The sequence below is a fragment of the Excalfactoria chinensis genome, chromosome 2, assembly GCF_039878825.1.
Source record: "Excalfactoria chinensis isolate bCotChi1 chromosome 2, bCotChi1.hap2, whole genome shotgun sequence".
NCBI lineage: Eukaryota > Metazoa > Chordata > Aves > Galliformes > Phasianidae > Excalfactoria > Excalfactoria chinensis.
The window spans coordinates 79,229,447-79,246,816 of record NC_092826.1 but is presented as its reverse complement, the minus strand read 5'-3'; the positions used below and the strand labels follow the sequence as shown (position 1 = coordinate 79,246,816).

At 42.2% G+C, this 17,370-nt stretch overlaps 1 protein-coding gene across 2 annotated transcripts in view; it reads right to left on the bottom strand.

Moving 5' to 3' along the window:
• Nucleotides 1-3,877: 3,877 nt before the first annotated feature.
• Nucleotides 3,878-17,370, bottom strand: part of PRP4K (pre-mRNA processing factor kinase PRP4K) — a 30,984-nt gene continuing 17,491 nt past the window's right edge. Inside the window, exons 11-19 of one of the 2 annotated variants that reach the window (XR_011902775.1) lie at nt 11,502-11,655; nt 10,185-10,299; nt 9,548-9,699; nt 9,004-9,090; nt 7,208-7,977; nt 6,645-6,690; nt 6,028-6,114; nt 5,172-5,217; nt 3,878-4,056 (exon numbers count right to left, since the gene is read on the bottom strand). Coding sequence is in view for 1 of the 2 variants with exons in the window: in XM_072327730.1 (XP_072183831.1) it covers nt 7,774-7,977; nt 9,004-9,090; nt 9,548-9,699; nt 10,185-10,299; nt 11,502-11,655 (712 nt within the window). In the remaining variant the exon portion in view is untranslated. Of the gene's footprint in view, nt 4,057-5,171; nt 5,218-6,027; nt 6,115-6,435; nt 7,978-9,003; nt 9,091-9,547; nt 9,700-10,184; nt 10,300-11,501; nt 11,656-17,370 lie in introns of those variants that run through there. The other variant, XM_072327730.1, reaches the window with a different exon arrangement.

The window sequence follows — 17,370 nt, the reverse complement described above, 5'->3', positions numbered from 1 at the left end:
TTTCCTGCTAATTGTGCAGTGGAGGTAATGTGACTATTAAACAACATTCTTGTGGGAGGTGTCTCTGCCTACAGAAGAAGGTTTGGATCTGGATTGTGCAGAAATTCACCTGCATGCTCACTCTTGCAAATCTATCCTTCTGCTTGATACCGCCTTGGATTTTATGATAAATCTTATCCAAAAAAACAGGCCAATTGCAGCTGCAGGTCTAAATAGGATTTCAACATGCCAAAAAGACAGCTTAACTCATAGTCTATGAAAAGAGCCATTTCCTGTAACAATATAGGAGATAAGTGCTTTTGATTTTACTGGAGATCAGTGCTGTGGCAGCCCATGGCTTGGAAGGCTACACTCTTGGCTGGGTAAGGAGCTGGCTGGAGGGCCGGGCTCAGAGAGTGGTGGTGAATGGAGTTAAATCCAGCTGGCGGCCGGTCAGGAGTGGTGTTCCCCAGGGGTCGGTGCTGGGGCCTGTCCTCTTCAATATCTTTATTGATGACCTGGATGAGGGCATTGAGTGCACCCTCAGTGTTTGCGGATGACACCAAATTGGCTGAGAGTGTGGATCTGCCTGGGGGTAGCGAGGCCCTACAGAGGGATCTGGACAGGCTGGAGAGCTGGGCTGAAGCCAATGAAATGAGGTTCAACAAGACCAAATGCCACGTCCTGAACTTTGGCTACAACAACCCCTGGTGATGCTACAGACTTGGGGTAGAGTGGCTGGAAGACCGTGTAGGGGAAATGGACCTGGGGGTATTGATTGATGCTTGAGCCGACAGTGTGCCCAGGTGGCCAAGAAGGCCAATGGCATTCTGGTTTGCATCAGAAACAGTGTTGCCAGCAGTAGCAGAGAGGTGATTGTTGCCCTGCACTCAGCACTGGTGAGGCTGCACCTGGAGTACTGTGTTCAGTTTTGGGCAGTTCCCCTCATTGCAAGAAAGACATTGAGGCACTGGAATGAGTTCAAAGGAGGGCAACAAAGCTGGTGAGGGGTCTGGAGCACAGGCCTTATGTTGAGAGGCTGTAGGAGCTGGGAATGTTCAGCCTGGAGAAGAGGAGGCTCAGGGGAGACCTCATTGCTCTCTATAACTTCCTGAAGGGAGGTTGTAGTGAGCTAGGAGTCGGCCTCTTCTCTCATGTCATTAGTGATTGGACCAGACGGAATGGTTTCAAGCTGCAGCAGGAGAGACTAAGGCTGGACATTAGGAAATATTACTTCTTGGAAAGGGTGGTCAGGCACTGGAATGCACTGCCCAGGGAGGTGGTGGAGTCACCGACCATGGGGGTGTTCAAGGATCGATTGGATGTTGTGTTGTGAGACATGGTTTAGTGGGAGCTATTGGTAATAGGTGAACGGTTGGACTGGATGATCTTTTAGGTCTTTTCCAACCGTGGTGATTCTGTGATTCTAAGTGGATCAGTTTGCCCCAGGTGGTTGCAGGGAAGACTTGTGTGGCAGCTGCTTGAGCTCCAGGCACTCCCAGATTTTCCTTCCTCTTAACAGGAGCCCTTTGAGATCAAGTGGCCTCCTGGGAACCCCAGGCAGTTTGCACATGTAGCTGGTGGCAGAACAGCAGGGTCAAGAGAATCCAATGCCCCCCTCCTCTCCTACCAACTCCGTGCTTCTCTTCAAAGCTTTACCTGCCTTTCTTTGCTAGTTGCTTTTGATAGTGACTATCATCAGCCCTGTTCTTGTGATGTTCCTCAGCAGCCCTCACTTAGGTACTCTCTCCTAGTTTCTTCCACAGTTTATGTAGGTTTTGCCTTCTTCACAAGTTGAACACAACTGAATTGAAATTATGCCTTTGATTGGAATACTGTTTCCCTCTGAAGGAGCTTTTCAAGGTTGTTCTGAAGAAATCGTGGGTAGTACACAAGAAAAAAAGATGAAGGATGCTTGTCACATTCACCTGCTTTGTGAAAGAAAGCTGTGAGGGATGCTTCATTAGAAACATCTGCTTTATGATGTTCACCCACAGCGTCAGAGGCAGATGTTGGTGATATGGTAGTAGAGGTCGAACCTTCCCACCATTATTCTGTTACATGGTTTTGCAGTGTGCCAGATGGCAGCAGAGGGGCAGTCTGACCTAATGGTGTCAGATATGGAGTTGTGTATGAAGCAAAGGTGTGTCATTGAATTCATCCATGTGGAAAAAATGGCACCCATTGACAATCATTGATGCTTGCAGAGTGTTTGTGGAGACCAACCAGTCGCTGTGAGCACAGCGAGGCAGTGGGTGGTGTGTTTCAGCAGTGGTGACAGCCACAGCGGGTCACCTCCAGTGGTGCGAATTGTTATGAGCACAGCATGCAGGCTTTTGTTCACTGCTGGCAAAATTGCATAGCTAATCGTGGTGACTGTGTTGAAAACCAGTGTTCTGTAGCTGAGAATTTGCTCTAGCAAGTAACGTTTTATGAACAATTACAAATAAGAAGGTGCACTGGCTGTGCTCTCATTTGAAAAGTAACACTTCTAAGAGCGAACCGTGAGCAGCTACAAATCAGACTGACTGTGTCTGCCTCGACCTGGATTTCATGCATATTTCTGGCAAATATTGCCTCAAAATCTGGAATTTACAGGGCACCATCCTATGCCAACAAAATCATCAGCAAACCACTTTGAATATCTTCATGTATTCTCTTTCAGAAGCCCAGGAAACTGCTGAGGAATGACTATTTAAGAAATTGGATTGAGATAGAGAACAATTTGGCCTCTGATCACAGCTGATGAGGACTGGATTTTATTATAGACTTTTTGCAGAGAAGCAATGAAAGGCAGTGGTAGGAATGAGCATACAGAAGCTGCATCGCCTGACACGTTAAATATTTTTTGCTGTCTTCCAGTAATAAACGAGCAGCGTTACCTCTCGTTTCAATTTAAACTGAACATTCTGTAGCTTTGTTGAATATTTGTCATGTTTTCACTGATCTGTGTATAATTAGCTCATGGAAAGAATGGGCTGCAATCATCACAAACCAGCGTTTATGAAGGAACAGTTTGAAGTGATGACTTAGTGAAGGACTGTCATAGAAAGGAAGCATCAAGTCTTTCATTTAAGATTAGTTATCACAAGTTCAAACTAAATTTTAGTTAAATATTTCAGTGAAGAAAATTCAGATGCAAAAGCCTAGGAGGGACACTTGGTAGTATCTGTTCTATACTCATGTGACGAGCATAAAAAATATACACTCCAACTCCATCCACCAAGCACCGCCTCCTCCATTTGAGTACCCTCACCTTTTTTCTCACCCAAACGCATATATACATTGATATGTCTTCCCTTCACTGTAATACAGTGTTATTCTTTCACCCCTTAATTAACACAGGCGTGGGGAGATCAAACTGAAATACTCCATTTATTCAAAACCAGAAGGCAGGCAACTTCTCAAAAGCCAACAGCTCCATTTTACACCCATCCTAGGAGATGTTTTCATAGGGGATTTCTCAATTAAGGATCACTGGAATGTTCAACAGGTAAATATTCTGTGGGTTGCCCCATCAACACTAAACTGCCTGAAAGGGTATCTCTGTGTCCTCCTTCATTTATGCTTTTTCAGGCTTGCACAGAAAAAGCTTATGAAAGGAATTCCATGCCTTCTGTAACCAGTGATGTAAAGCACAGGTGACAACCTCCTTTTATAGAGACCAGCCGTGTTGCCAACCAGGCATCTCACTAATTCATCTCTATCAACAGAACGTTCTATTCATCAAAAAAAATGAATGGCTGTGCTACAGCATCCCCCAACTCTTTAATACATCTGACCCTAAAGCAGACATGCAGAAATAAATGAAATGGTATCTTCCAAAATTCTTCCTATGTATGGTTAGAAGCTCTGCAAAAGTACATTGGTGAACACAACAGAAGACAAGATGCAAGTAAGTTTAAGCATACTTTATTAACTTCAAGCAATAGCCATTTCCCAACATTCTGCACAGTTACAATCTGACACATGGTGTAGAAGATTGCTCTATCTCCAGTAGTCTCACAGACTGGTCTGCCTTCTGTGTACAGGTCAATATACATATAAAGGTTCTTCAGAGGTTTATTGCCACTTACCCTATGTATGGAGATAAAGTATTATTAAAAATACTCTACAGGAATCATTATATTCAATCAAAGGCTTTTGAACAGTTCCTAATTCTTTTTTAATTAAAGCAGTATACATCATAGTAATAAAAAGACAATCTAACTGCATATCTATCTCATTTGGTTCAGTGCATAAAGAGCAAGAAAAAAAAAAAGAGCATTTAATCTCCCAAGGAGTCTGAGTTAAATGAATACAGAGGGCTGATATCTTGTTTAGTTTGCCAAGCATTTTGAACAAACACATGGAGTTCTTTGTCACCACGAGGGAGAAGCAAGCAGAAGTCAGCAGACTTAACTAGACTCTATGTAAGACCTCGGGTGAAGATGAATTTTATAACTTCGTGTATAGGAGGAAGAGCTAAATTATCCACTTATAGATCAGCTGTAAAGTAGTTCAGCAAGAAAGCCCCATTATGTAACTGTTGTGTTTGTACCCAGCTGCAACCGCTGGAATTCAGGTGACTGCGGTGGCCAAGCAGCAGTTTCTCTGCTATCCTCAGAGGCCGCAGGAACAGGTGCTGCCTAAAGCTAGAAATGTTTCTTAACTGCGGTCAGGAGGTTTTCAATACTAGAGGCTTCTGAAGGCAGAATTAAAGATTTTCTGTTGCTGCCAATACAAAAAGCTGAAGCTGAGAGTGGATGGAAGACTGAAACCCACTTGTTTTGAACAATGCCTGTCAGCTGGTCTGTGCAGCAATAGTCAGGTTTAGCGGAACGAGTAAACCTGCTGAGGTTAAAAGGCAAAAAGCGCATCATCTGCTTAAATCTTTACTAGTTAAGTGTTTATTTTAACCAAATACAATGGCAGACTTTTCTAAATGACAGGTTTTGTACTGATCGTTCTATGAGAATTGCATTAAGTAGCAACGCTTATTTGCCTGCATTTCATCACAGTAAGAAAAAGATCTTAAAGCAGAAACGAAACAAGCATATCAGCGTAAAAAAACTGTAGTACAGTTTAGTATGTCTCAGGAATTATCGCTGCTGTAGCAGCGTTAATCAATTCTAAATTGGGATGCTGGAAACCAAAAGATTAAGACAAAAACATATGAAGAGTATTTTTCATATCTTTTATAGGACAGAAACCTTTGTTCATGTCTTCTGGTAGTCATCATCTTCATTTGAGCTGCACCTACAACACAAAGAACAAGTGAACGAGCAACTTTACGCTTCTCCAGAACAGCTTAAAACAGTTCTGTAGGTATTAAGGTGCATTTTTCCTACTGCTTTGTTTCTGTATCACCAACTCATTTGCTTAATATTCCTATTCTAAGAATAAAGCACAAAGCAACAGCAAGAATAAGCTTTTACTTCCTACGTACCGCTGCCCTCAGAAGCGCTGCCTATGTTGTGAAAGTGCAAGTTACTTTCTGCAGTTAACTAGCAGACAACCACTGCTTCGTTAAACGTGAAAGCTGAATTTACTTCTGCTACAAACAAGATACCACCTTAACATGTGGAAATAAGGACGGATTATTTTTTTATAAAGAATTTTACAACTGAGGAGAGACAGGTGGAAGGTTCCACAAAGGCTTACAAAACGACCCATCTCCTGCCTGTTTTTGTAGTTAGGTCATTACATCTCCTCGATGGGGTATCCCCCCACCAGCAGAATGACTGCTGTGCCTCATTTTTCCATTCCTGCGTGCACTTCGCGGAGTGCATGACTGTTGTCATTTATGTACCTAGATGGATACAAAAACCCTTCTTAGTTCAAATACGTGTTATAAAATAAGTGAAACCAGTGGGTTTATCACAGGTTTTCAGAATACATCGATCGAAAATGCAAAGAGGAACCTCTTAATAAAGAGTACATTGAAACAGCAGTAAGGATCTGAAAAGTCTGATTCTGTTTTCCTCACGTTGCATAACCAACTCAAATGTTTCAAGCTGTTTTTAACTTGTTGCTAAATGTTTATCTACACATGCTGTCAGAAATAACCTTGTTAGGAAGGTGAAGTTGGTGTCTCAGCAAATCAGACCCCATGGAGTAGGCGTTGAGTGGCCTGTGACTCGCTTTCCTTTTTCTCTTTCAGCACCATCAAAAGGAAAAGTGAGAAAAACAGCACAAACATTAGTTAAAGCCTGAATTGAATCTCACGTCCTACAGGAATAATTTCATTACAATGAAAGCAGACAGTATCTGTAGGGCTTTTTGCTTTCTTTTTGTTTAAGCAGTGATAATTATATATCTAATTAATATAGCCTATAGCTCTTCCAAAGAGATCATAGCTTTTTACAGTCCTCTTAATTAAACGATTAATAGAAAAGGCAGGGGTGGTTCTTTACAAATTACCTGATTTACCATCACTGAAGACAGATTCTTTTAAAAATGGCTACAAATGCCTTGTTCACAAAAGACTTTATTATCTAATGATGCATACTGAAAACATACAGAAATCTGCATGGTCCACTTTACATGCAGCAGAACAATCTTCACTTTACAATAAGTAAGTGTCAACTGTTTTATGCAAGAGAGACAACACTTTAGAGTCACATCTTTGTTTTTTAAAGAAAAGCTTCATTTACAAAAGAAATAAAAGGTAAAGAAGCAATTACCGCTTTTAAAAAGCAGCTGCTTTGTTCAAGAGTGGAAGGTTTATGCCTGTATTGAAAGACAACATGATCACAAATAATGAAAACAATGAAAACAAATGAAACACTTTTAGCATAAAGCAGTACACTTTCAAAATGACATACAAATAGTTAAAAAGTTTCATTATGTTGTCTGTCTATCCTTTAGATATAAGTTCTTTCAAACGAGATCCCAACGTATGTAATTACTAAATGAAAACTCTTCCGTAAGTATTGGCTCTATGTCATAGTGAACTGTATTTAACAAAATGTATACAAAGTCTATAGCAAGTCGATTAAAAAAATTAAAGTCATAAGAAACAGTACACTGAAGGCGCTCTATCCATCAAGTGCGCACTCTCAAAATTGTAAGTGTGATGAACAGAACGGGAGCTGTAACTATGCCACAGTTGCAATGCCAGAAAATAAAAACAAGATCATTTATCAAACATGCAGGGAATTCTGCCACAACGCTACTGTCTCTCATTTGTCAGTCGTTCCAGTAAAATAACAGCTTAAACACCGGTGATGTTGATGGGTTAGCTTACCTTCAGTGTACTGAAAGTTGTACACAACCTGCTTTAAAAGAGGAGACCATCCCTGCGGGCAGGCTCAAGAAGGAACAGACCCCCTTCGGCACTGACTACACCAAGGGCATGCTGCTGTGGCCTGCACACACACACCTAGGAAAATGTGAATATAAACAGCATTTATGCTGGCCATTTTTTAAAGACAAAAATGAAGCCAAGTCTGCTAAAAACAAATCAACCACCCAGTATTACTGCTCTTTTTTTTTCTTTCTCTTTTTTTTAAACAGATGCTTTTTTCTTTTTTATAATATATACGAACTGCAACCATATACATTAGCATTGTACTTCTGTGCAGTCTTGGCAATTAAAACAGTTCTACAGTGAAAATTTTCACAAAAGACACAAAACAGAATTACTCTAACATTTCTAAAAGAAATATCAGCCTTGATGTTAATTCAAATGTATCTTTTCTTCCTCAACTTTGCAGGGCAAATATTTATGTTTATATACATTAATAACTGCTGTGAAATTTCTTCAGTCTTTGTATCTTAATTACTCAAACCCTTTGAACTTCTTCATCTGGTTTAAATTTTTTCCTGGATGAAGGCGTGCTGCAGAGCCTGGTTGATGCTAATCCGTTTAGCTGGATCTAACATTAGAATCTGGTCCAACAAGTCCTTCAGCTGGTGTACTTTTTTACGCTGGTCTTCAGGGAGTCGCTGGCACCCAATCAAGTCTGCTAACAGGTCCTTAGTTGGATTAATGGTGCTCATTACAGTAACTTTCTCCTACAAACACAAAAACGGCAACCTTGTACAACAGTGGAAATACACAGAACCGCTGTAATTCTTACACCGCTTAAGCAGCAATATTTTTGCAGGGTTTTCTTATCTCCCATCAGCAATGCTCTTCATCATCACATGGCCTCATAAATACTCATGGCAGGCAAAGGAAAATAGCGGAAATAAAGCCGCTGGGACAGGCCAGACTGCATCTTTTGCCAGTAGCTAATCGTATCTGATGTTCCAGTCCATGCCAACTGCCTCTTTTCTCGGTATTGAGCACCACCGAAGAGACTGGTTTCATTTTTACTGCACCCTTTCTCTATTCCATTATTTATACATATCGATAAGATTCCTCTGCCCCTGCCTTCCTGTCTTCCAGGCTTAATAGTTGTTATTCTCTCAGCCTTTCCTCACAGGAGAGATGCTTTAGTCCTCTCATCATCTTGACCCTACACAGAGCTCTTTCTACTATGTACTAGTCCCTCTTGGAAAGAGGAGCCCAGAACTGGACACAGTACTTCAGGTGTAGCCTTACCAATAAAGATCAGTTGATCCTTCTTGACTTTCTGGCAAAACTTCGCCTAATGCAGCCAAGAATACCACTGACCTTCTTAGTAGCAAGGGCACACTGCTGGCTGATATTCAACTTGGTGCCCACCAAGACCCCAGGTCCCTTCCTGCAAAGCTGCTTTCTGGCTGGGCGGCCTCCACTGCGTACTGGTGCCCAGGGCTGCTCCTCCCCTAGTTCAGGGACTTTGTACTGCCCTTGCTGAACTTCATGAGATATATCTCCAACCTACTAAGGCCTCTCCGGATGGCTGTGTGGCCCTCTGGTGAATTAGTCATCCCCACCACTTCTGTGTCATTGTGATTTACTCAAGGTGCAATCTTGTTTATCCAGTTTATAACCATGTAACTTGCATATGCCTCTACAAAAGGACATTTTGAGAGTTGACAAAGTTTTGTTTATAATTAAAATGTTAAAGTATGTTTGAAAGACTGGTAACAGTAGACACATTAAGGACTTACCCTTTCTGTCACTTTATCTACTTCTATATACATAAAGTTGAGATTTTGATCAAAATGCTGATCTTTGAACACACCTTTTCGAATCATCTGGAAAATCAGGGAAAGACAAGAACTTTAGGTAAGCTCTCTATATTAATGAATTTCACAACTGGCATCAACATCTACTCACCAGTAAAACATGAATAACTTACTATTACTGAATTACACATCAAATAACTATGCTGAATGAAAAAATAACATTGAAACCAGCTGAAGAAGGACATAATACCTCCCGTTGACTTACAACATTTTTTTTTCAGGTCAGTGCCTTAGAAGGTTTCTGCTTTCCCTTTATACTTAGTCTACGAAAAAGAAGCTGTATACTTTTACTTCACCTAATTTTAAATTAGCATAAATTACACATTCAGAGGATATCTGATATATACTCGCTATTAAGAGATGTGTGTGATAAGAAAGAATTTCATGGAGAAAACACAGTATATTTTACTGGTTTGTAACAGCAGTTTCAGATATCAAATACAAACCCTAATCTTATTTTTCTTACCTTGTTTGGCATCTTTCCTTTGAGATCCATGGCTAGTTTCAACATATGGTTATTGGTTTTGCCAGGAAAGAGTATTTTTCCTGTATAAAGTTCATATAACGTGCAGCCTACAGACCACATATCTATACCATAGTCATAGATTTTTCCTATAACTGAAACAGAGCAATTCAAGTTAATTCCATGGTGGCAGCTTTAAAGATAATACCACGAAACCAGACAAATAAAAAAAGTCCGATCTAGAAACTCTATCAGTGCTCCCTCCTCCTCTTAGGAATAAGAAGGGGTGACAACTGAAAGAATTCTCACTTTTGCAGTATCCCAATTACAGAAAGGGAGGTTTTTACCTATCACCCAAACTAATCACCATAGCTTATGTTAGACAAAGTCAGAACAGCACCTCTAAATTAAAACAAACCTATAACCAATTGGAATGACTCCTTCATGTTCTCACTGAGCTGACCACGAACACTCATGAAGACTCATAAAACATGCTTTCTATGGCTGAATTTTTTGACTGCCATCGTATTTTCAGAGCGATGGTTTGCTGAGACCAAACAAAGAGTTATCTCACATCAAAATTTTCATTTGCTACTACTGACGCAACCTGCCCAAGTGTACTCAGTCCGAATGTACTTACTGATTTCAGGAGCTCTGTAAAATCTACTAACTAGATACGGTGTGATGTCATTGTCTGCAACATGTGAAGCTGATCCAAAATCGCAAAGCTTTAATATCGTTTTAGATTCGTTCACCTGAAAGTTAAACATAAGTGAATATTAGCACTATTTGTATGCAAAATTGGCAACAGCATTATAAGACTAACAATACATTTAAATCAGAGATAAGAAAAACATTCAGCCTTCAATTTCCAGTTTCTTCCCATAATTTAGTCTGCCTTCTCTGTATTCTAAGAAAATTGTCAAACCTTCTTCGACTGGAAGCGACAGATCCTAAGAAATACAAAGTCATCAGTTTCACATACTCTCTTACTGATTTTATTATTTTTTTCAGTGTTATTTCTTTATTGCTGCATCAACAGTGTGTATTTTAGGAGTAGGGGGAAAAAAACAAACTTTCAGTATAAGTTAGCAGCTCCCATCTGTAGAAGTATTAAAAAATAAACAGAAAACACGCCCAGAATTAGCTTTTGAATTAGGTTTTTCTTTGTCTGCTTGTATTAAGATTTCTGCACGGAGCACACTAATAGTGACATGAGCTGAGGAAGTCAAAACCATACTCTCATTGCTTTGGAGACTTGTGGCATGACACTAATTGAAAGGCACAGAAAGGAATACATATACATTAGCATACATTAGCATCTATTTAACTCAAACACCAAAATGATCCCACACACATACATGAAAGTACTTTCTAAATGGGTAATAAATACAGTACATAATTTGATACGGTGTTCATACAGCTCTTCCAAGGCATTATGGCATCAGCTTTGCTTTGCCTCATCCAAGTCAGGTACCAAAGTCAGCTGTAAAGGTAATCCCTCATGCAGCCACTAAATACTGCTATGTGCAGGGTCACCAACTACTCCATCAGGCTGCCAAGAGCCACAAAATGATCATTTTAAATCTAAGTTTGTCCATGGGTGACCACCAAGAAAACCCAAGTCAAAACATTTGATTCCTCTGATGTAGCTCCTACGCTCCGCTAAGCAGAATGTTTCATGGGGAAAAAAGAAAAGGACAGCAAGGACTTCTTCAATCCTCTTATTCAAATGCACAAAATCTCCTTTCAGGCTTAACCAAACTATTTTCATTTTTTCATTTTGTAGAAACAAGAACATTTTTCAGCTACTGATAAAAAGTCCGAAGACTTTACCTAATAAAGAATACTGTCTATTGGAAGACCTCCTTTCTAAAATGGTACGAGTGGATGCAAGTTTGTTTCAGAAAGGTAGAAGTAAATGAAATACTTCGTTTTTCAATTAGTTATTACTTACCAAAATGTTATCTGGTTTAATATCTGCATGTAGGATGTTGCATCTTTTAAGAAGTTTTAAAGCCAGGAACAGCTGTTGGCTGTAGGAACGCACGGCTTTAATATGAAGACCAACATCTTTCCCATACTTTTTCAACACCTCTCGTAAATTCATACTATCGTAAGAAAGAGAGAAAACAAAAGAGCTCTGTAAGGGAAAATATACTCGCCTTCTAAACTGAAAGAGAAACAGGAATAAGTCAACGTCAGAAATTCTGGGGGAAAAGTGACATTAGCTTAAGATACATACCTCACTATTTGTACAGCAATGGAACAAAAATGCTGGTCAATCAGACCTATGCTATAGTATATCATTACTCACTAGACTGGACATATCACTTCAGAACACATTTTTAGTCCGGATGAATTGGAAATAATTGATTTGCACATGAACAGCATTTTCTTAACAGCTGTACAACCGTTGTGCTCAGTTCCTTGAGAAGCGATTAGAAAAGAGAATACACAAAAGAAGGAAGCTGAAAAGGCAATGTTTCGATGACTTGAACAGCAGGTGAAAAGATGAATCCATAACAAGGTCATAACTGGATATAAGCAACGTGCAAATGTGTTACAAAGAATATAGGATCATATATTGTCAACAATAAACCTTATAATAGAATCTATGACTCTGTGAAAAGGCTTATTATTGACAATATCTTAGTCACTTCATTAATCTTGCACTGCTTCAGCAAATGATTTATCCTCAAGTATCTATGGCAAAAATTGAAATACACAGTCTGTATGGGAGATTGGTAATCACAGCCTGAACCTCTGATTAATCAGCTGAGGCAAGTATGGGGTCAGCTGTGGGAGCACAGGTGAGAGTGATGTAGCTGTGCTCCCGGAAGGGGTGGAGCTTGACTCCATCCCCTCTGAGATCTCATTTAAGGGCTGACTCCCACTGGAGCAGTATCTCTTGGAGATCGCTCACCAGGGAGGACTGCCTCAGCTGCTTCAGTCAAGGCACCACCGTTGGTGAGTTTTCCCTTTACTCATTCACTTATATACCTTCTGTACATTTTGTTTCCATCTGTACATTTAAAACCAATACATTTGGCGAGCCAGGCAGGAGCCTGCAAATATCGGAAAAAAAAAATGTCTTTCCTGTGGAATGTGTTTAGCTGGTTCAAGGGGGAGAAGATCACCCCCTTAGGGAAAATCCTCCCTGGACAAATACCAGGGTTTGAGGCGTCCCCATATTTTCAATTAGCGACGATTATCGAACAATGGGGGCCCTTACGGGTAACGGGCAATATGTCCCCTTACCATCTAACTGAATACTTTCAGGGGTTGCAAAAAGATATTTTGACAACCAAAGAAAGGCAAATGGCTGCATCCATGGCTGCTTGGCCTTTATTGAATGCTTTAAATCAGGCAGAGGTTAAATCAGATAAGACTGAACATGAAAATCAATTATTAAAAGCCCGCATTGAAAAATTGGAGGGCGAAATTAATCTATTAACGGGGAAAAATTCATCATTTTTTTCAAACACCCCCCAAATTAGATATATTACAATGGATGATAGTAAGGATCCTGAAACATCGGATCAAACTAAGGTCACTAAATCTGACCTAGAAGAGCCACTTAAGACGGACTTATTAGAAGTCCGTCCTATGATAACCCAAAAAACAAAAAAAAGTCCAGGAGCGACCAGCAGGGGTGCCTCCTGATCAATGGACCCCTGCTGACTCCTATTTACACGTAACAGCACGTCCATATACGCCCACCGAACTTATGGATCTAGTACAGCGCTTCAGGCAAAGACCAAGGGAAAGTGTCCCAGCCTGGCTGTTACGATTATGGGACTCGGGAGCAGAAAGTGTAATAGTTAGCGGCTCCGAGGTATCTAAACTAGCAACTATAACAGTCCATCCTGCCCTGAGGCAGAGATTGTACTCAGGGTCCCAGTTCCCTGAAGAGAATCATTCGATCGTAGATTGGATAATGGCTGCCTGCCGTATGGTATGGTCAAATAAAACAGACATGCCAATACATACAGGAATGTGGTCTTCTATGGAAGACCTACAAAATTATATCCGGGAACTAGGCATGCGAGAGGCTGTCTATGAAGATGTATCTGTTAGTCCGGACATGGTGAAGTTTTCCGCGGGAATGAGGGACCTAATCTTACAACAGGCTCCCTCACATATGTATGGAACATTGGTTTCTATATTGAATCCTCTAGTGGCCGCAGAGGCAGCAGTCCAGCATGCTGCCCAATTGGTAGCGGACCTGGGGGAAACGGAGCGCCTAAGAACCAAGCGCAATATTAGAGTAATTGAAGATCCTGAAGTTTTTCCAATAGCCCGAGCCAGGAGATCGGCTCCACGAACCCCTCGGGCGGGACCCATTAGGGTGTCCCGAAAACAAATGTTTAATGATCTACTCCGAGCAGGTGTTCAATTTGCCAAAATTGATGGGCAGCCCAATCACGTTCTGCTTCAGTTGTGGAAACAGCTGAAGGATGAACAAAAATTTCAAAACCGCCCCAAAAGACCGGGGATAAGGCTTATAGAACGACGACCAACAACAGTTTGGAATCTAGAAGACTTTATCGTGCCAAATAGGAAAAAGAGGCCACCTCAGGTGCCTCGGGTCACAGTACCAGAGGCATCAGAGGTAAAAGACTTGAATCTGGCCCAGTTTATGGCGTGATGAGGGACGTCAGTCACCCTAGGGCCTCTAGACGGGACCGGAGGCCCTATGTGGAATTGACAATATATTGGTCCCGAGAAAATGTGCAGAAGGTTATGGCCCTCGTTGATACGGGGGCGGAAACATCTATAATTTATGGAGACCCAACAAAATTCAGAGGGAACAAAGTAATGATTGGAGGCTTTGGGGGACAGACCGTTCCAGTCACCCAAACTTGGGTAAAATTGGGGGTCGGGCGCCTCCCACCACGGGAGTACAAGGTATCTATTGCTCCAATTCCGGAGTACATATTGGGAATTGATATCTTGTGGGGTCTGGCTCTCCACACAACAGTGGGAGAGTTCCGGTTGCGGCAGAGATGCATTAGTATCCGGGCAATTCAGACAATATTGAGAGGCCATGCAAAACATGAGCCTATTTGTCTGCCCAAGCCACGTCGGATTACTAATGTAAAACAGTACAGACTCCCAGGTGGGCAGGATGAAATAACAAAAACAGTGCAGGAATTAGAAAGAGTGGGTATTATAAGGCCTGCACATAGCCCGTACAACTCCCCAATATGGCCAGTGCGAAAATCGGATGGAACATGGAGGATGACAGTGGATTACAGGGAATTAAACAAGGTCACGCCGCCCGTTCATGCAGCCGTACCCAATATTGCCTCCCTAATGGACACACTAAGTAGAGAAATTAAAACGTATCACTGTGTCCTAGACTTAGCGAATGCATTCTTCAGTATTCCGATTAGTGAAGAATCACAAGACCAGTTTGCATTCACATGGGAAGGCAGGCAGTGGACTTTTCAGGTTCTGCCGCAAGGGTACGTGCATTCACCTACTTTTTGTCATAATTTGGTGGCGCGTGATCTGGCTAAGTGGCAGAAGCCACATAATGTAAATTTATATCATTATATTGATGACCTCCTGTTAACGTCCGATTCATTAGAGGCGGTGAGACAAGCAGCAGATTTATTGATAGCTTATCTGCAAAAGAGAGGGTGGGCTATAAACCCACAGAAGGTGCAAGGTCCGGGGCTATCTGTAAAATTCCTGGGAGTAATTTGGTCCGGAAAAACCAAAGTACTACCCAGTGCAGTAGTGGATAAAGTCCAAGCGTTCCCAGTCCCTACAACATCAAAACAGCTACAAGAGTTCTTAGGTATATTAGGGTATTGGCGCTCCTTTATACCTCACTTAGCTCAGTTGTTGAGGCCATTGTATAAGCTTACCAAGAAGGGTCAATCGTGGAACTGGGGGAAGGTAGAACAAGATGCTTTCCAACAGGCAAAGCTGGCAGTTAAACAAGCCCAGGCATTGGGTATATTTGATCCGACCCTCCCAGCTGAACTAGACGTTCATGTTACCCAGGATGGTTTTGGCTGGGGCCTGTGGCAACGCCAGAGTTCTGTTCGAACCCCCATTGGATTCTGGTCTCAGGTTTGGCACGGAGCAGAAGAAAGATACAGCATGATTGAAAAACAGTTATTGGCTGCCTATTCAGCGTTACAAGCGGTAGAGCCAATAACGCAAACAGCAGAGGTTATAGTTAAAACTACATTACCGATCCAGGGGTGGGTAAGAGATCTAACTCACCTTCCTAAGACAGGGGTGGCCCAAGCACAGACGGTAGCACGATGGGTCGCCTATCTAAGTCAAAGAAGCAGCCTGTCTTCGTCTCCACTCAAGGAGGAATTACAGAAGATCCTAGGCCCAGTGACATATCGCAGTGATACGCCGAAAGAACCAATGGTCGCTCCACCAGAGAAGAGCCCTGTTCAGGAAGGAAGATATCCTATTCCTGAAGATGCCTGGTATACGGATGGGTCCAGCAGAGGCAACCCGAGCAAGTGGCGAGCTATAGCATACCATCCCTCTACTGAGACAATCTGGTTTGATGAGGGGGATGGTCAGAGCAGCCAATGGGCAGAATTACGAGCCGTGTGGATGGTTATAACTAAAGAACCTGGTGATGGCATCCTGAACATCTGTACGGATAGTTGGGCCGTGTACCGGGGGCTTACTCTGTGGATTACGCAGTGGGCTACCCAGGAATGGACTATCCACGCCCGACCGATCTGGGGGAAAGACATGTGGGTAGACATTTGGAATACAGTCAAACACAGGACGGTATGTGTCTACCATGTCTCTGGTCATCAACCCCTGCAGTCACCAGGAAACGATGAAGCAGACACACTGGCCCGAGTTCGATGGATTGGGAATTCACAATCCGAAAATATTGCCCGATGGTTACATCAGAAGCTACGGCATGCTGGACAAAAGATAATGTGGGCAGCTGCTAAAGCATGGGGACTGCCTGTACAGCTATCTGATATCGTCCAAGCATGTCAGGACTGTGACGCTTGCTCGAAGATGAGAACAAGGCCGTTGCCTGAAACAACATCCCACATTGCTAGAGGATATAGTCCTCTTCAGAGATGGCAGGTTGATTACATTGGGCCCCTCCCTCGGTCTGAGGGGGCGAGATATGCCCTGACCTGCGTTGATACTGTAAGTGGACTGCTGCAAGCCTATCCCGTACCAAAGGCAAATCAAGCATATACAATTAAGGCACTCACTAAACTGATGTCTGCATATGGGACACCTCAAGTCATCGAGAGCGACCAAGGGACTCACTTTACTGGAGCGATGATACAGCGCTGGGCAGAAGAGAACAACATTGAATGGCGATTCCATCTGCCATATAATCCAACAGGGGCAGGCCTTATTGAACGCTACAATGGTATTCTTAAGGCTGCCCTGAAGACAGACTCTCAGTCCCTGCAGGGGTGGACAAAAAGATTATACGAAACCCTGCGGGACTTGAACGAAAGACCTCGGGATGGCAGACCCAGTGCTCTGAAAATGTTACACACTATATGGGCCTCCCCTCTTAGGATTCAAATTACAGGTGCTGATAATGAGGTAAAACCGCAGGTTGGTAATGACAATAATCTTCTGCTCCCTGCCCCTGAGAATCTAAAACCAGGAATCCATAAGATAAATTGGCCCTGGAAGGTGCAAGTAGGACCCAAGTGGTGTGGCCTACTTGCACCTTGGGGGAGACTATTGGAGGTGGGAGGTTCAGTTACCCCCTCGGTGATAGGTACATGGCCTACTGACATCGTGGTCAATACTCCGGTCTTTATTGCTAAAGGGACACCCATCATGTCCCTATG